This window comes from Bubalus kerabau, chromosome 16, assembly GCF_029407905.1.
Source record: "Bubalus kerabau isolate K-KA32 ecotype Philippines breed swamp buffalo chromosome 16, PCC_UOA_SB_1v2, whole genome shotgun sequence".
NCBI lineage: Eukaryota > Metazoa > Chordata > Mammalia > Artiodactyla > Bovidae > Bubalus > Bubalus kerabau.
In genome coordinates this window covers 10,312,571-10,332,557 of record NC_073639.1, presented here as the reverse complement: position 1 = coordinate 10,332,557, position 19,987 = coordinate 10,312,571, and the positions used below count along the sequence as shown (strand labels likewise).

General features: G+C 40.2%; 1 protein-coding gene across 7 annotated transcripts in view; it reads left to right on the top strand.

Annotated features, from left to right (window-relative positions):
* Positions 1-19,987, top strand: part of FHIP1A (FHF complex subunit HOOK interacting protein 1A) — a 311,586-nt gene that overhangs the window by 187,586 nt on the left and 104,013 nt on the right. For 6 of the 7 annotated variants that reach the window (XM_055550636.1, XM_055550630.1, XM_055550631.1 and 3 more), the window contains one exon: positions 5,057-5,285. The exons of the other annotated variant lie outside the window; for it this stretch is intronic. In XM_055550636.1, coding sequence (XP_055406611.1) covers positions 5,181-5,285 — 105 coding nt within the window. In that variant the 5' untranslated portion in view covers positions 5,057-5,180. The remainder of the gene's footprint in view (positions 1-5,056; positions 5,286-19,987) is intronic. 7 annotated transcript variants of the gene reach the window in all.

Below are 19,987 nucleotides of genomic sequence, written 5' to 3'. Positions count from 1 at the left end.
TGGAAATAATAAAGTCAGTTCCGTCTTTGCAGTATAGAACCTGTGTTGATATCTCAGCATACATACATACAGACAGGCAGACATGTATTTTAACAGCTCATTTCTCCACTCCAAGACCAAAAACCTCAACTACCATACCACAATACCACTCTCAACCACTGTGGGAAAAAAAGAGTCATTTGGCTATTTTTTATTGGTGGTGGTTTGTCTGAGGAACGGAAAAACATCAGTCCTTTAAGAGCTGAATGATTTCTAGAGCTTTTTCTTGGGCATGAAATTCGAGTTGATGTACACGTTTGCATTTATGGGGAGAACGGGTGGCCTGTGGGCCGGGGGCAGCGAGCCTGGCTCTGAGCTTGGCTCTGTCTGGTCCCAGCTCCTGACGCCTGCGGCTGAAGAGCGCAGAGGGCCAGCGGGGGTGATGTGCAGTGATGGAGCGTGACACGCATGCGTGACCTAACACATGTCGCCTCTCCTGTCTGCCCACCGCCTTTTGCTTTGTTTTGTCCTGTCTGCACTTGGGATTTTTAGCTGTTATCTGAGAGTTAAAGAAAAAGCTTGGAATTGGAAAAAGGAAAGGCTGATAACGGGAAAATGCAGAGATAGGTTGAAAACCGCGATGCTTGAGGAAATGTGTCCTTACACATCACTCACAAATATGGAACCATTGCTTTCAGTTCTGCTCTGTCCTGGGGCCACGCCAGCGCTTCGCCACTCTGGCCTGGGAATGAGAGAGTGTGGCAGGGACCAGCTGGCCTCTGGGTGCTGGGGTGGTGTTTTCATTGGCAGGGTCTCCTGATACAGCCTTTCCTTCCCAAACGTGACTTTCTGGACCTGCCTCCCCTTCTCCTTTCTCTCCCAAGTTCTCTCGATGTTGTGGTTTCTACAATCATGGCATATTGATATTTTCCAGGCATCTGCCTCCAGAGTATGATTGGATAAGCATCAACCAAGTGAAATGTGTTTTTGTCAGAGAAGATACAGTTTCCTTAAGGGACTAGGGTCAGGGATTACAAGCGTTACAAAGGAGAATATTGTTTCTAGAAAGACCACTGGACTGGGAGTCAAGAGACATTTCTATCTCTGTCAGAGCAAACCTGCAGGACTTCCCTGCTGGTCCAGCGGCTGAGACCCTGCGCTCCCAGTGCAGGGGCCCCAGATTCGATCCATGATCAGGGAGCTAGATCCCATATGCTGCATCTAGGACTTGGCACAAATAAATAAATACTTAAAAAGAAGAAGCAGTTGTAATAGTCTGATTAGAGATCAGGGATGTTTGGGCTAAGGTGGTAGCAGTGGAGATGAAGAAATATTTTTTTAAAAAGAACTAACTAGTAAGATTGTGGCCGTGGCTACAATATTTGTCCTGTCTGTACTATGGCCTCACTATCTGAAAAAATGGCATGTGGAGTCCCTTTGAGAACTAATGTAAAGCATCTTAGAAAGCACGTTTCTATTTTTGGTTTAGAGGCAGTTGGCATGATTTATGTTCCCTAATGCCTTCGAAGAAGAATCTGAGAATCCTGGAGCTGGAGGGCATCTGAGAGACTCTTCTACTTTTTCAGCCTCTGGAATAAACCCAGGCACTCTGATTTTCCCTGTTGTTAGCATCTAAATAAGAGACCTCGACATTTTCAAAGAGATACAGTGTTTAGGACAACAAAGAAGTTGAATCAGAATTTCTTTTCTCTCTTACCACTTGAAACAAGGTTGCACACTGAGATGTTGTCTAGAAGGGCTAGCCTGCTAATCAGAGTGAGGCGGGAGATCAGGGAGTGTGCGTGCATGCATGTGTGTGTGTGTGAGTTTGAACACGTACCTGGGTGTGAGTGGACGGCCACTCCTGACTTTAAACACCAGTTGGGCCCATTGAAATATGCCTCTCAGTGGCAGAGAGTCATGGTTGTCATTGGACAGTGTCTCATTGAAAGCACATTTGTTTTATTAAGAATTTACAGAATAAAACATAGTCACGGAAGATAGAATTTGACTGTTCCTTTCAGGTGTATCAGGTATACAGTCCTCCTTCCAAGAGGCCGCCCTCTTTCTGCATACCTGTTCCTGACATTCTCCTTAAAAAGCATTTCTTTCCTCAGATGACTACTTACTGGTTTTCTATTCTTATGTACTAAAATTTATTTTAAAGCTCTTTTAACTTGGCTGGCACGCCCTCTACACCCCCCAGAAGAAACATTGCATTAACCAAAACATTCATTTGGTTCCATGAGGGCTTGTGGAAAAACCTGGATGAACATTTTGATCAACCCAATACTTGTTTGGCATATTCCTTGAACTGTCTTCCAGTGTTTCGCTCTGCTTCCCACAAAGAACTTGACCCATAAGTCTAACCTGAATCATCACTTTAAGTCCACCTCTCACATTTCATTGTTTATAGGAGGAATAGTTGATCAGTTTGATCAGTGTTCTTCTTGTAATACCTTTCATATTACTCAGGTGAAAATAATGTCTTGGGACTTCACTGGTGGTCCAGTGGCAGATACCCTGAGCTCCCAATGCAAGGGAGCTGGGTTCCATCCCTGGTCAGGGGACTAGATCCCGCATGCTGCATTTAGGGTTTGCACGGCACAACTAAAAATCCCACATGCCGCAACTGAGGCCCAGTGCAGCCACAAAAGTAAATACTGAAAAAGAAAGAAAGAACATAGTCTCTTAAAAAAAAAAACAACAAAACAAAACTCTTTTGTCACTGTACATCTGGAAGTTTTATCATGGACTTTGTTTTTCAGTGCTCTGATAATTATAACTCCTTTCCCCTGTACTCTCTCTAGTCTGTACACTAAAAAAAATAAAATAAAATAACATTTTGTACTGTTGTTGTTGTTCAATTGCTCTGTCATGTCTGACTCTTTGCGACCCCATGGACTGCAGCACACCAGGCTTTCCCGTCTTTCACTACCTCCTGGAGTTTGCTCAAATTCATGTGCATTGAGTTGGTTATGCCATCCAACCATCTCATCCTCTGCTGGCACCTTCTCCTTTTCCCTTCAGTCTTTCTCAGCATCGGAGGCTTTTCCAGAGAATCGGCTCTTTGTATCAGGTGGCCAAAGTATTGGCGTTTCAGCTTCAGCATCAATGAATATTCAGGGTTGATTTCCTTTAGGATTGACTGGTTTAATCTCCTTGCAGTCCAGAGGACTGTCAAGAGTCTTTTCCAGCACCACAGTTCAAAAGCATCAGTTCTTTGGTGCTCAGCCTTCTTTATGATCCAACTCTCACATCCATACATGACTACTGGAAAAACCATAGCTTTGAGTATTCAGACCTTTGTTGGCAAAATGATATGTCTACTTTTTAATACACTGTCTTGGTTTGTCATAGCTTTCCTTCCAAGGAGCATCTTTTAATTTCATGACTGCAGTGATTTTGGAACCCAAGAAAATAAAATCTGTCACTGCTTCTACTTCGCTCCCTTACATGTGCCATGCAGTGATGGGACCAGATGCCATGCTGCTGCTGCTGCTGCTGCTAAGTCGCTTCAGTCGTGTCCGACTCTGTGCGACCTCATAGACGGCAGCCCACCAGGGCCCACCGTCCCTGGGATTCTCCAGGCAAGAACACTGGAGTGGGTTGCCATTTCCTTCTCCAATGCATGAAAGTGAAAAGTGAAAGTGAAGTCGCCCAATCGTGTCTGACTCTTAGCGACCCCAGGGACTGCAGCCCACCAGGCTCCTCCGTCCATGGGATTTTCCAGGCAAGAGTACTGGAGTGGGTTGCCATGCCATGATCATAGTTTTTTGAGTGTTGAGTTTCAAGCCAGCTTTTTCACACTCTCCTCTTTCACCCTCATCAAGAGGCTTTTTAGTTCCTCTTCACTTCTACCATTATAGTGGTCTCATCTGCATATCTGAAGTTATTGATATTTCTCCCAGCAATCTTGATTCCAGCTTGTGCTTCATCCAGCCTGGTATTTCGCATGATGTATTTGGCATGTAAGTCAAATAAGCAGGCTAACAATATATAGCCTTAATGTATACTCCTTTCCCAGTTTTGAACCAGTCAGTTGTTGCATGCCCAGTTCCAACTGTTACTTCTTGACTCACAAGTTTTTCAGGAGACAGGTAAGGTGGTCTGGTACTCCCATCTCTGTACTCAGGCCTTTTTTGGGCTGATGAAACTGAGGAAATAATACTGATATCTTACTGCGTTTGTCAGAGTTAGCTCCACACAACTTGATACTATTCTCTGTGTGTTCTGTGACCTCAGTATCTTTTTTCTCCTCAGTGACTCTGTTGGAATCTGACTTTCTTTGTATTTTATCCACATAATTCATTTTTCATTGATAAATAATACTGCTACTTTTCATTGATAAGTGTGCTGTGCTTTACTTACACTAAGTAAACACTATCTTGTTTTTGATGGATTGTTTCTATCTGATTTGTCAAGGTTACTTGGAATTCTATTTTTATATTTATTTTTCAGGGAAGTTAGAAACCTTAACTTAGTTTGTAGCCACGAAATGACTGAGAATGTTTTAAATTCCATGATGACAGTCACTGACTTAAAAAAACTGTTATTATTAGACCCGGCAGTCTGGGTGCTGTGTTATTACTCCCCTAAGTTATGTCAAGGTATTTATTTTAGTCACTATTAACTAAAGATTTTTCTGTTTCTTGGTGTTTTTAAACACCACCAACATTGATAATTGTAGTTGATTGCTTGAAACTAGATTTGAATGGTTTAGAATAATAATCTAGGGGGTTGTGGTTGGTGGTGGTAGAATAAACTCAATAATTTTTGAATTTATTCATGTAGCTTTGGTAGCGTCATTTTATATTTTTAGTAGCAAAGTGAGAGAAAAATATGAGAAAGGCTTTGGATTGAGCTTAAATGTCTATTTTGTAGATATTTTGCTCAGTGCTGGACTTTGAGAATGTCTATGCTTTGATTTTATTATTTTTTTATTTTGATATTTTATTTATTTATTATATTTTTCTTTTATTCTTTTATTATTTTTTATTTTGATTTTTTATTTTATCATATCCTATTTAATATATGAATGTAATGGAATGTGGGTTTTTTGTTATTGTCATTACAGATTTCAGAAGGTGACAATGAAATGTGAAGAAGTTACCTGCTGCAATACTTGAAAATTAGTGGCTGCCTACCAAATTTTCATGAAAATTAAATATGACTTAGGAGCATTTGATTTATGAAGGCTTATGATGTCATCCGTTGCGACAGAGAGCAAAATCCAGAGGGCGGTGAGCCTGCAGGGAGTTGACCCAGAAACATGCATGATTGTATTTAAAAACCACTGGGCGCAGGTAATGTGTGAGTTTCACCCTCTCTGCTGGTTAGGTCGTCTTAGAGGCTTCTGTTGGGTTGATCCATGGGTCCCTACCTGTGTGACAAGTAACTAGGCTTCCAGAAACATAGGGAGGAAACCTTTTTAGGTAGGAAGAAAAGCAAATTTCTCTTCTTGCTTTCCTAGAATAGGTAGCTGGTTAAAAACCTTGCTTTTCATGAAAGCAATTACAGGACGTGAATGTTCCCCAGGTATTTTTAGAGGAGCAGCAGTTGGCCCTCAAGTGACTTGTCTATCACTTTGCAATATACGTGACCATGAGTACATCCTCTTTCTTCCCCTTCTCCTGCTGATTTTAACTCAGTCCTTAAACTCTAACAATACTGAAAGACATATTTATTAAGTATTTGCCAAGTGCTGTCCTGAGTACTACAGATGCCTTGTGTCATTTAATCTTCTCCACAAACTGGTAAGGCAGTTGGTTTTAGCTTCCTCATTTTACAGATGAGGGAATGGAAAATTGTTAGCTTGCCTGAGGTTATATGACTAGTGACTTTCCATTCAAGTACTTAGACCTTGGTCCCATGACTCCAAGACTAGTGTATTTGACCTCTGTGCTCTACCATTTTTCAGGCTTGTGGTCCCTCTGTCATTTAAGGAAGGAAGGTAGCTAGAAGTATCTGAATTCATTACAAAGCTGTTTATAAAAGGTTTTTTAAAATTATTATTATTCATTTTGACTTCTCTGTGACTCTTCTTGGATCTACTTGTATGAATAATTAAGGGTTGAATGGTCAGGAAATTTACCAGCTTGCCCCTTCCCTCAGACAGTTTACAAGGAGAAAAATAAATAAAATTGGCATTCTTGTCCACCATTACACTCCCCAGGTGAGCTGGTAAGTGGCTATTTATGTGACAGTTTTTTAATGACTACCCAGTTCCTTCCTTTGGCTGGAAATAGCACATAAGTTAAAGCACTGAGCCTGTAGATTATAGCAGTTACAGGGACACAGTTTAGATCAAAACCAAAATCAATTCTGCTTCTGGGTCATTAACACTTTGTAGCTTCTTGTCACTATTCAGTGTAAAGCTTCTAAAATTCTTTTTATGCATTTCCCTTTCTCTGACTTTTAACTGTTAAAATCTTAATGGGTTTGCCCTGGATATTAAAGGCACATCTGCTTTAGCAATGGGAAGAAAGTAATCCAGGAGTTTTCCAGATAATTTGCGTAGCTACCTTTGGCTTTGCACTTGAGTGCTGACGCATAGCACCTTTTGTTTGGCGGCGCCCGTTTAGTCGCTAAGTTGTGTCCAACTCTTGCAACCCCTTGGACTGTAGCCTGCCAGACTCCCCTGTCCATGGGATTCTCCAGCTAAGAATACTGGAGTGGGTGGCCATTTCCTTCTCCGGGGGGTCTTCCTGACCCAGGGATCCAACCCTGGTCTCCTGCAGTGCAGGCAGATTGTTAACTGACTAAGCTACAAGGGAACTCCACTTCGTTTAGTGCAGAAAAGTACTGAGTTGAGGGTAAGGGCAAGTTTGTCAGAGGGACTGGAGTCTAGTGATTAAACATTTTCTTTTGTAAAGTGAGTGCACTCTTGGTCCAACTGTGTTTCAGCCATTTTTTTTAACTTTGGCCAAATTTCTTACCATTAGTCTTGACTTTCTTTTTAAATAAATCTGGAAAATGCCCTCAGCCTCTCTCTATTTCCCAAGGCTCTTGAGGGCCCAGCTGTTACCTTTATAAATAAAAATACTGGTTAAATCAATTCATGTAGACATCAATGTAATTACAGTCATCGTTTGGTATCTGTGGGGTATTGGTTCCAAGATACCAGCAGATAACAAAATATGGGATGCTCAAGTCCCTTATACAAAATGATGTTTCCGTATCACCTAGGCACATCTGCACATCCTCCAAATCATCTCTAGATTACTTATGATAACTAATACGATATAAACACTATGTGAATAATTGTAAATACAATGTAAATAGTTGCCAGTGTGCAGCAAATACAAGTTACGCATTTTGGAACTTTCTGAAATTTTTCTCCAAATATGTCCATCCGTGATTGGTTGAATTTGCAGAGGTGGGACCCACAGATACAGAGGACTGACTATATTGTTAAATGGAGATTTAGTGAGCCCAAACTTCAGCTACCTCACTATGGGCATCACAGGTGGGACACAGCAAAGTATAAGCCCTGGTCTGGGCTTTTCTTTTAAATTTATTAACTGGAGGATAATTGCTTTACAACGTTGTATTGCTTTCGGCTGCACGACAATGTGAATCAGCCATAAGTTGACATATGTCCCCTTCCTCTTGTGCCTCCCTGCCACCCCTCACCCTGTCCCACCATTTAGATCATCACAGAGCTCTGGGTCATGCTCCCTGTATTACGTAGGAGCTTCCTGCTAGCTGTCTGTTTCACATATGGTAACGGATATATTTCAGTGCTACTCTCTCAGTTCGTCCCACCCTTTCCTTCCGCTTTACCGTGTCTATAAGTCTCTTCTCTATGACTGCATCTCTATTCCTGCCCTGCAAATAGGTTCATCAGTACAATTTTTCTAGATTCCATATGTATGCATTAATATATGCTTTTTGTTTTTCTCTTTCTGACTTACTTCATTCTGTGCAATAGGCTTTAGGTTCATCCACCTCACTAGAACTGACTCAGATTAGTTCCTTTTTATGGCTGAGTAATACTCCATTTTGTGTGTGTGTGTGTGTGTGTGTGTGTGTGTGTGTGTGTATAGCACTACTTCTTTATCCATTCATCTGTTGGTGTACATCTAGGTTGCTTCCATGTCCTGGCTATTGTAAATAGAGCTGTAATGACCATTTGGGGTACCTGTGTCTTTTTGAATTATGGTTTTCTTAGGGTATATGCCCAGTATTGGGATCCTTGGATCATATAGTAGTTTTATTCCTAGTTTTATTTTTTAAAGTAATTTCCATGCTATTCTCCATAGTGATCAATTCACATTCCAGTGCAGTAGGGTTCCCTTTTCTCCACATCCTCTGCAGCATTTATTGTTTGTAGATTTTTTTTGATGGTAGCCATTCAGATTGGTATGAGGTGATAGCTCATTGTAGTTTTGATTTGCATTTCTCTCATAATTAATGTTGAGCATTTGTGTGTGTGTGTGTGTGTGTGTTTATTGGTCATCTGTATGTCTTCTTTGGATGTCTTTTTAGGTCTTCTGCTCATTTTTGGATTGGGTTCTTTGTTTTTCTGATATTAAGCTGCATGAGTTGCTTGTAGAGATTAATCGCTTGTCAGTTGCTTCGTTTACAATTATTTTCTCCCATTCTGAAGGTTGTCTTTTCATCTTGTTTATGGGTTTCTTTGCTATGCAAAAGCTTCCAAGTTTAATTAGGTCCCATTTGTTTTTTTTTGTTTTTATTTCCATTACTCTAGGAGGTGGGTCATAGAGAATCTTGCTGCAACGTATGTCAACGAGTGTACTGCCCATTTTCCTCTAAGAGTTTTATACTTTCTGGTCTTACAGTTAGGTCTTTAATCCATTTTGAGTTTATTTTAGTGTATGGTGTTAGGAAGTGTTCTAATTTTGTTCTTTTACACGTAAGTGTCCAATTTTCCCAGTACCACTTATTGAAGGGATTGTCTTTTCTCCATTATATTTTCTTGCCATCTTTGTCAAAGATAAGGTACCCATAGGTGCTTGGGTTAATCTCTGGGCTTTCTGTCTTGTTCCATTGATCTGTATTTCTCTTTTGTGCCAGTACCATCCTGTCTTGATGATTGTTGCTTTGTAGTATAACGTGAAGTCAGAAAGGTTGATTCCTCCAGCTCTAGTTTTCTTTCTCAAGATTGCTTTGGCTTTTCAGGATCTTTTGTGTTTCCATAAAAATTGTGATTTTTTTTGTTTTGGTTCTGTGAAAAATGCCATTGGTAACTTGATAGGGGTTGTATTGAACCTGTAGATTGGGGTAGTTTAATCATTTTCACAATTGATTCTTTCAATCCAATGAACATGGTATCTTTCTCCATCTGTTTCTGTCATCTTTGATTTCTTTCATGAATGTCTTATAGCTTTCTGTATACAGATCTTTTGTGTCCTTAATTAGGTTTATACCTAGGTATTTTATTCTTTTTGTTGCAATGGTGAATGGGATTGATTCCTTAATCTCTCTTTCTGATTTCTTATTGTTAGTGTAGAGGAATACAAAGGTTTTCTGTGTATTGATTTTGTATCCTGTGACTTTACTAAATTCATTGATGGGCTCTAGTAATTTTCTGATAGTATCTTTAGGATTTTCTATGTCTACTGTTAGTTCATCTGCAAACAGAGTTTTATTTCTTTTCCAATCTGTATTCCTTTTATTTCTTTTCCTTCTCTGATCAACATGGCTAGGACTTCAAAAACTGTGTTGAATAATAGTGGGGAGAGTGGGCATCCTTGTCTTGCTTCTGATCTTAGAGCAAATGCTTTCATTTTTTCACCCCAGGTGGCACTGGGGGTAAAGAACCCACTTTCCAATGCAGGAGATGTAAGAGAGAGATGCAGGCTTGATTCCTGGGTTGGGAGGATCCCCTAGAGGAGGGCATGGCAACCCACTCGAGTATTCTTGCCTGGAGAATACCATGGATAGAGGAGCCTGGTGAGCTACAGTTTATTGGGTTACAAAGAGTCAGACGTGACTGAAGCGACTTAGCATGCACATATAGGAAAAATGATTGTTGTGGGTTGTCCTGTATAGTCTTTCTTATGTTGAGGTAGGTTTCTTCTCTACCCATTTTCTGAAGAGGTTTTTTTTTTAAATCATAAATTGGTGTTTAATTTTGTCAAAAGTTTTTTCTGCATCTTTTGAGATTATCGTATGATTTTTATGTTTCAGTTTCTTGGTATGGTGTGTCACATTGATTTGCATACATTGAGGAATACTTGCATCCCTGGGATAAACCCCACTTGATCATGGTGTATGTGTTGCTGGATTCTGTTTGCTAGTATTTTTTTGAGGCTTTTTTGCATTTGTGTTCATCAGTGATACTGGCTGATAATTTTACTTTTCTGTGATATCTTTGTCTGGTTTTGGTATCAGGGTGCCAGTGACCTCATGGAATGAATTTGGAAGTGTTTCTCCCTCTACAATTTTTTGGAAGAGTTTGGGAAGGACAGGTGTTAGCTCTTTGCTAAACATTTTGATAGAATTCACCTGTGAAGCCATTTGACCCTGGGATTTTTTTTTTTTTTTTTGGTGGGGGGAGATTTTTGATCACAGTTTTGAATTCAGTGCTTGTGACTGGTTTGTTCATAGTTTCTATTTTCCTTTTTCAACCTTGAAAGATTGTACTTTTCTAAGAATTTGTCCCTTTCTTCCAGGTTGTTCATTTTATGGGCATATAGTTGCTTGCAGTAGTCTCTTATGATCCTTTGTATTTCTGCATTGTCTGTTGTAACCTTTCTTTTTTCATTTATAATTTTGTTGATTTGAGTCCCCTTATTTTTTTACTTGATGAGTTTGGCTAATGATTTGTCAATTTTTTTTTCTTCTCAAAGAACCAGTTTGTAATTTTATTGATTTTTGATATTGTTTCTTTCATTTCTTTTTCATTTATTTCTGCTCTGACATTTATAATTTCTTTCCTTCTTCCTTTCTTTTCCTTCTTTCCTAACTTTGGGGTTTTTTGGTTGTTCTTTTTCTAGTTGCTTTAGGTATAATGTTAGATTGTCTATTTGATGTTTTTCTTGTTTCTTCAGGTAGGACTGTATTGCTATAGACTTCCCTCTTAGAACTGCTTTTGCTGCATTCTATAGGTTTTGGGTCATTGTGTTTTCATTGTCATTTGTTTCCAGGTATTTTTTTATTTCCTCTTTGATTTTTTCAGTGACCTCTTGGTTATTCAGAAGCATATTGTTTAGCCTCCATATGTTTGTGTTTTTTACAGATTTTTCCCTGTAATTGATATCTAATCTCATAGTGTTATGTTGATATGATTTCAATTTTCTTAAATTTACCAAGTCTTGATTTGTGACCCAAGTTGTGATCTATCCTGGAGAATGATCTATATGCCTTTGAGAAAAAAGTATATTCTTCTGTATTTGGTGGAATGTGCTAAAGCTATGTTAGGTCCATCTATCCTAATATGTCATTTAAGACTTGTGTTTCCTTATTAATTTTCTGTCCATTAGTGTAAACGGGGTATTAAAATCCCCTACTATTGTTGTGTAAAATCCCCTACTATTTTTGATTCCCTCTTTTATGTCTGCTAGTGTTTGTCTTATGTATCGAGGTGCTTCTCTGTTGGATGCATAAATATTTGCAGTTGTTACATCTTCTTGGATTGATTCTTTGATCGTTAGGTAGTGTCCTTTATTGTCTCTTATAATATTTTTTATTTTAAAGTCTGTTTTGTCTGATATGAGGATTGATACCCTGGCTTTCTTTTGATCTCCAGTTGCTTGGAATATCTTTTTCCATCCCCTCACTCGTAGTCTGTGTGCGTCTCTCTGTCTGAAGTGGGTCTCTTGTAGACAGCATATATATGAGTCTTGTTTTTGTATCTATTCAACCATTCTGTGTCTTTTGGTCGGAGCATTTAATCTATTTAAATTTAAAGTAATTATTGATATATATGTTCCTGTTGACATTTTCTTAATGTTTGGGGTTTGTTTTTGGAAGCCTTCCTTCTCTTGGGTTTCCTGCCTAGTGAAGTCCCTTTGGCATTTGTTGTAAAGCTGGTTTAGTGGTGCTGAGTTCTCTTAACTTAGCTTTTCTGTAGAGTGTTTGATTTCTTCATCAATTTTGAATAAGATCCTTGCTGGACAGAGTAATCTTGGTTGAGTTTTTTCCCTTTCATTGCTTCAGATATATCCTGTCACTCCCTACTGGGCTGCAGACTTGCTTCTGAAACATCAACTGTTGATTTTATGGGGTTTCCCTTGTATGTTACTTGTTGCTTTTCTCTTGCTGCTTTTAATATTTTTTCATTGTGTTTAATTTTGTTAGTTTGATTTATATGTGTCTTAGCATGTTTTTCCTTGGGTTTATTCTGTATGGGATTCTCTGTGCTTCTTGGGCTTGATTATTTCCTTTTCCATGATAGGAAGTTTTTGACTATAATTTCTTTAAAAATTTTCTCAGACCCTCTACTTTTCTCTTTTTCTTCTGGAACTCCTATAATTCAAATGTTGCCACAGTTAATATTACCCCAGAGATCTCTGCAATTATCCTCAAGTTTTTGTCATTCTTTTTTCTTTATTCTGCTCTTCTGTAGTTATTTCCACTATTCTCTCTTCCAGCTCACCTATCCATTCTTCAGCCTCAATTATTCTGCTATTGATTTCTTCTAGAATATTTGTAAATTCAGTAATTGTGTTGTTTGTCACTGTTTGCTTATTCTCTGTTTCTTTTAGGTCCTTTTTAATGTATCATATGATTCTTATATTTTCTCCCTTGTGTTATTGAGATTTTGTATCTTTACTATCATTACTCTGAATTCTTTTTCAGGTAGTTTGCCTATTTTCTCTTTGTATATTTTGCCTTGTGAGTTTTTGTTCTTCATCTGCATAGTATTTCTCTGTCTTTTCATTTTGTCTGTTTTGGGTTTCCTTTCCCCAGGCTATGGGGTCATAGTTCCTCTTGCTTTTGGTCTCTGCCCCTGGTGGATGAGGTTGGTCCAGTGGCTTGTGTAGGCTTCATGTTGGAAGGGACTTGTGCTCGTGTTCTGGTGGGAGGGGGTGAGTTTTTCCCTCAGATGGACAGGGTTGTTTGAGGTGGTGTGTTTTGGGGTGTCTGTGGGCAGCCTCTCTGCTTATGTTTATGTTCTTGTCTTGCTTGTTGTTCGGGCGAGGCGTCCAGCGCTGGGTGCTGCAGGCAGTTGGGGGGTGCTGGGTCTTGGGTTCAGGTGGGGGCCTTCGCAGGAGTGCTCACCGATTAATACTCCCTGGGGTCAGGAGTTCTCAGGTGGTCTAGTGTCCTGGACTCAGACACCCCTTCCAGAGACTCAGACCCGACTTCTGGAACCAAGATCCCACAAACTGATTTGGCAATAAAGGGTATTAAAACAAACAAGCAAACAAACAAACAAACCAAAAAAACTCTGAGAAGACCAAAAAAAACAAAAAAACAAATCAAAAAGAAACCCCCCAAACCAACTAAACACCAAAAACCCTTCTCCAAGAAACAGAAAAATGATGCTGAAACAAATGGTAAAAGCAAATTCAAACAAATAGAAACAAAAACAAATGAACATGTACAGACACACACACAAAGGAAAGCAAAACAGTCTAAAGAAAACAAAGTACAAGAGGGTGATCAGGTGAGTCAAGGAAACCAAAAATGACATCAACCAATTGAAAATAAAATTAACAACACAAAACAAAACTAACTAAAACAGAAAACAGAAAACGAGACCAAAGCAGAGTGCCAACTGAGGAATAAAGCAAAGATAGCAAACAGACAAACATGGTGGAAAAAAAGAAAAAAAATAGGAAAGCAAAGTTAAATAGAAATATGTAAAAGAAGGTCTACATAAATTAAGTGTGCTTCCCTGGTAGCTCAGACGGTAAAGCGTCTGCCTGCAATGCGGGAGACTCGGGTTTAATCCCTGGGTTGGGACGATCCCCTGGAGAAGGAAATGGCAACCCACTCCAGTACTCTTGCCTGGAAAATTCCATGGACTGAGGAGCCTGGTAGGCTATAGTCCATGGGGTCACAAAGAGTCGGACATGACTGAGTGACTTCACTCACAATCAGAAAGGGCTTCCCGGGTGGCTCAGGGGTAGAGAATCCCTCTGCCAAGCAGGAGATGGAGGTTCAATCTCTGGGTCAGGAAGATCCCCTGAAGAAGGAAATGGCAACCCACTCCAGTATTCTTGCCTGGGAAATCCCATGGACAGAGAAGCCTGGCGGGCTATAGTCCATGGGGTCACGAAGAGTTGGACACAACTTAGCAATTGAACAACAAGCAACAATAAGAAAAGAACCCCCCGAAAACCCCACACAAATCCATAGAAAGCCAAAGTAGAAATATACAAAAGAAATTTAAAAAGTGTTATTAAAAAGTTTCCAACAGCCTAAATAGAGATAATAATAATAAAAAGAACAAATACAGAGAAAAAGAAAGTGAAGAACATCTAGAATCAACTGCAGAATGAATCAAAATAAGAATTTTTTCTCAGATCTCAGCTGCCAGTGATCCGTCCTCTGCTGTGAGTCACAGTCCATCACTGCCTCCCTAGGAAGCCTTCCAGTACTGGAGAGGGCTAATCTCTGGACCTTCTGTGGGGTCAGTTCTGACTCCAATCTGACCCTACTCTGGCCCTACTCCTGCATGTGCTTGCCTCCACTGTCCACAGCTACCAGAGCTAGAGCGTTTTCTTTAGTGGGAACAGTCATTGTTCTTTTATATATTCCATAGACACAGAGTCTACCTAGTTGATCATGTGGATTTAATCTGTAACTTGTACAGCTAGTGGAAAGATTTTGATCTTCTTCCTTAGGCAGTCCACCCTTGGAGCTCAATCGTGGTTTTATCCCTTCCTCACCATGTGGGTCATCCACAGGAGTCTGCTCCTGAGGCTGCCCTAGAGGACTTCGGTCTGCCCAGTGAGGATCAGGCATAGAGGTGGTGTGGCGGCCTGGATCGCGGGGACCCTGGCTGTGTCAGGTGCGCAGGGAAGCCATTGGCCACTGATGGAGGAGATATGGTTCTATTCTAGTTCCTGGCAGCTGCTGCTCAAAGGACCTCCCTCGCTGGTCCTTCTATGTGGCTCAGCCCAGCAGGCACTCAAAGGGCGGCCCTGGCTGGGGTCCTTCTGTGTTGCTGAGCCCAGCAGGCGCTCAAAGGACTACGCTCTCTGGAGTCTTTCTCCATTGGTCAGCTGCGTGCTGACCACTGTCAGGCGTGTGTGGAAAGAGAGGCGTCAGTGATGGCTCCTCCCCCTGCGTGTGACTCAGCAGTAGCGCTTTATCTTCATGGCTGCCCGGCGTTCCTCCAAAGGCACTCCCCGCCATGGATTTCTTTTCTCCCATCCCTTCCGGCTGTCTCCCCGCAGTCAACAGCAGCCCTCGCCCCCGGATTGCCCTCCAATCCCCACTCTCCAGCTCACACCCGTGGCTCCTTCCGGTGGATTCCCATTCCTGTCCGGGGTATGTAGGGCCGCGGCGTGGATCAGCTGTGTGGTTCTCACTCCACTGATACTATCACAGATTGGCTGCCTTACTCTCTGATAGCTTCAAATGCTTCCCTTCTGTTCCAATGGAATGTCCTGGATTCAGGGATCTCCCCCCTGCTTCAGCTCCCCCATCCCTGGCTGCAGATTGGTCCTGCTCTCTCTCATCCTCCTCCTTCCTTCGTTTGTCCTACCGAGTTTGCATGGATCGGTATATTCCTTTAGGGTGGTCAGGGACTTCTGCTCAGTGAGAAATTCTGCATCTGAAGATATATTCCCAATGCATCCATAGGGAGAGATGTACTCTACCATCTTGTCGACCTACTCCCCCACTGTATCGTCGACCACCAGTCTAGGCTTTTAAAGAACAGTTAAGCTAGTTTGGATGACAACATGAGATACATTATTATAAAATGAAAAATATTGATCATAGGAAGTAAGGGAAGGGACTATTATGGATGGCAATGGCCTGTGGAATCCAGAAAGTGAGATTTTGTTAGCTTGACTGTGGGAAAAGAAGGTTTTGATGACAGAAAGGATAAGGATATATATATTTTTTCCTTTCTGAAGGGAGGGGTATTAGGAGCAAATGATCAGCTTTGGCTTTTTTCAATGGTTTAAAAAAAATGGTGAGGAAATCAGGGCAAGGCAGAGCTGTGGTGCTAAGTCTGAGATAAGGAATGAGACCTTCAGTTGATAAAAATAAATGCTGTCTATTTATTGTTTTTGGAGTTTCATGCTAACACTTTGCTGTGAGTTGTTCAGGCTGGAGACTAATTAAATGAAGAGCAGTTGCAGAGGACTGGGAAATGAGCTATAATCTGACATAAACTTCTGTGACTAGTGTGATGTAGCCCCCAGGTTCCCCTGAGGCAACCCAAGGAAACCTGTAAGGCTGGGAGGAAATGTGATATAGATAGAATGGTGTGACTGCATTCTGTTTACTGGAGTGTTCCATTAGCCAGCAAGTCCCATGCTTTTGCAGATGTTCGATTATGGAAGTTGAGGGCAACAAAAGTCAGTGGTGTCCAAAGTTCTGTTTGTTAGGATACTTGAGTACAAATTCAGCATAACTAACATATATGTGACAGATTCTGTTCTCCTGTTTACTAGGATCTTCTACTTCAGGGGTATCCACTTACTCACCAGCACTTTCTAATCTGTCAGGGGCTGCTAGTTACACAACCGCCCATCACCCAAGGCTGTCCGTGATCACAGGGGTCTCCAAAGGAGGGACCTAGAGTGCCACTGGCGCACTTGAGTTTCCTAACGGGTTCCAGGCTCCAGTGACCTCAGGGACTCCTCAGGATAGTTCTACAGTGGACATCCCAGAGTAGTGGACACTGGAGAATCCAGGCTGCAGGAAGTCGCCTCTGGCCTGGACATCCTATCATGTTCTGAGATGTCGTTTTCTGCCATGGTAGCCAGGGCAATGAATCTAAGACCCAGGTCTGTCCAGGGCATTCCTGTAATTGGACACTTCAGTGGCTTCTGGCCACCTACATGCCGGGCTGGGAGATAGGGTTCTTTATGTCATGGCCTCTTTCACTCCTCATCTCTCATTTAATGTCCAAAAATGCAAAATCACTTGGAGTTCCTAGCCATCCCTTCTCCTGGCATCACACCTTTCCATGGCTCTCTGCCCCAGGCACTTCCTCTTCTTTCTGCCTGGAATATACCTTCCTCTGGTTAGTGCCTTCCACAAGCCCCATTTAGAACATCATTTCCTCCAGGAAACCTTCTCTCCCTTCTTTTGTGTTCCCACTCTGTGCTCCGACAGCATCTTGAGTGTTCTTTCACAGTTAAACCCACCACCTTTTATGAAAAGTACATGTATAACATCTTCTTCCCAGTCTCATTACAAGCTCCTCATGATCAGAAACCATTTATTTGTAGTTCACAAAATCTCCAGTGCCAAGACAAGAATATTGTAGGCATATGTAGATGTTTAATAAATTATTGAACTGAAAGACAGGAAATATGAAATATAACTTTAGAAGAGTTAAGAGACTTGGAAAATGGATACCAGTATTAAAACATTTGCTATATTTTTCTACTGGTAAGATCTTAAGACTTGAGAGAGAAAGAGTCAGAATATATTTAGTTTTTATAGTCGTCTAGAAGAACAGGTTATAGTCTAGCAGATTATTGTTTTTATCTCTTGTCTTTGCTTCTTCTGAATGGAAGAGAGAGCAGGACATAAGAAGCATTGGTCCATCAGATAATGAACTGTCCAACTGTATTGCCATATGAACTAACGCCCTCCCCTCTCAGTTATTCCTAATGGCACGTTTTTGTTTGTAAAGCTTTATGGCCTTTGCTCTATTCTTTCTCTATCTTTTCCTTTCGCATGTTGAATCATTATTAGTCATATACTAAATGATGTCTGCTCTTAAAACCAAGAGACCAGAGGTTAAACAAACTCAATTAGAAATGAGAAATGCACATTTCTGTGTGCTTCTTAATAGTACAGAGCTTCTCCTTACTACTCTCAGCCTCCAGAAGATAAGCTGTTATATAATTTTTTAAGCCAAGAATGTATCAGAGCTCAGATCGTGTAGTGGTGATGATAAAGAAACGCTGGTGGATTTAGTAGCCATTTTCTTCTTGGAGGGGCTGGGGCTGAGAAAAAAACTGAATCTGGCTTGAGTAAGTGAAGTGTCTTCCTATAATAATGAAGAATAGATAATATGTTCTAAATAGGGTGACCTGTGCAGAGCCCCAAGTGGCCTGACTCCATTGAAGAAGCACAGAGATCACAGTGAAGATGGCTTTGAGATCAGCGTTCCCTGATTTCACCGCCAGGGAATTTCAGTCTGTTCCCTGTGAAATTCATTCTCTTGCTCTGTTCATTCTCACTCTTCTAGTCTGTGCCTCATCACAGACTAAACAACAGAGGGAAATTACTTGAAGTCTTTAAGAGATGAAAGACCGGAAAATGTTAGAGAACTCTGTGATCAGTCTTCTCAATACCTTTCTCAGTAAAGTGATGTTGGTTAATATTTAAAAATTATATGTCTCTCTCCTCAGCTTTTCAGGTCGCTCTAGATTTGACAGTAGAAAGTAAAGCAGAACAAAAGCTGCACGTCCTCAGAGGGCCAAGGCATTGAATTGAGCCTCTGTTAGACTCCAGTGTTGTTGAGTATGTTGAAATCTCAGAAGCTCGCCTACTGTATGCTTGGTGATAAGTCTGTTTTTGCTGTGCTTGGAATTACAGGGGTCTCTGGAGTATTATTACACAGATCATTACTCTTAAGTCTCTCCTCTAATACTGAAACTTTAGAAAAAAAAATTATATACTTAAGGGTTAGTTTACATATTATCTTATTGGCTAATGCTCCTACTGTGTTTCTGTATTATAGTGATTACTATACTACTCTGGTCCCAAGGAGGTATGGCATGTAGATATAGTTTCTGCTTTATCCTGTTTAATTCTAGATTTAGACACATCTCTATAGTTTGGAATTGAAGCCGACGTTAACCAAGTTCTGCAAGTACACATATATTATTAGGCTGTTACCTTAATATAAGAAGAAATGATTGTGTAAAGGTCTCCCATGGGAATAGGTGTGTACGAAATACCCTAAATTGCAGGACACAGCTGCTTAGCAATAAATAAGGACTGAATGGAAATTTGCTTCTGTTGTAGTTAATTTGGTACATTAAATGGAATTTGGCTTTAAGATCACTAAATCCTGGCCTCCTCCTTTGTGATGGAAAATGTTGCTTAGTAACTTGGTTTTTTTTTCCACAATGCCACTTTAAATTAGCATTAAAAGGGTTTGGAAGTATGGATTGTATTCATGTGAGTTTCTTGAAATAACAAGGCTCTAACCAAAGTAGCATAAATAGTCATCTATTGTTACCTGAGTGTATATAAGACATAGAATGATAGTAAGGTGGAGTCAAAGCTAATCTTCTGTCAGAGAAATGTTCATTTTTATCATGAAGAGTTTGTTGTCGTGTGGTGAGATTGTGTGATTTATGTATATCTTTCATTCTGAAAGCATTTGAGCTTCCTATTTAGAATTTGTGCATGTTTGAAATTCAGACCCATTTTCGCTGAGTCATAGGACCCATCATTAAAGCTAAGGATAGGAGTAGCTGATATTCCTTAATGGAAGAAATATGCTATTTGTTCATCTTATTGAGCTCTAATAATCCTCATAGTTACAGGTCAAATAACTTTGAAGTTAGGTTAAAAATTTAGCTGTGTTGGTCAGATGATAATCTGTATACCATTGCTCACATTGTTGATTTTTTTTGTATTTGTTTCTTTTTAGAATCTTGATACATGATTTGGGCTTTTGATCCTTTTATATTTATATCCTTATGTATATAAATTTACATATATACTTTTATTATATTTACATTAGACATATATATAACTTATATGTATTAAATTTATATGTGTAAATTTACAGGTACGTAAATTTAATATATGTGAATTTGCACATAAATGTAAAATTTATGCAAATATATAAATGACTCCATATTTGTATGTATGCATGTGTGTATATATAGTGTATATACAAAAGCTTATATATGTTACAGTTGGTAGATCAACACATGCC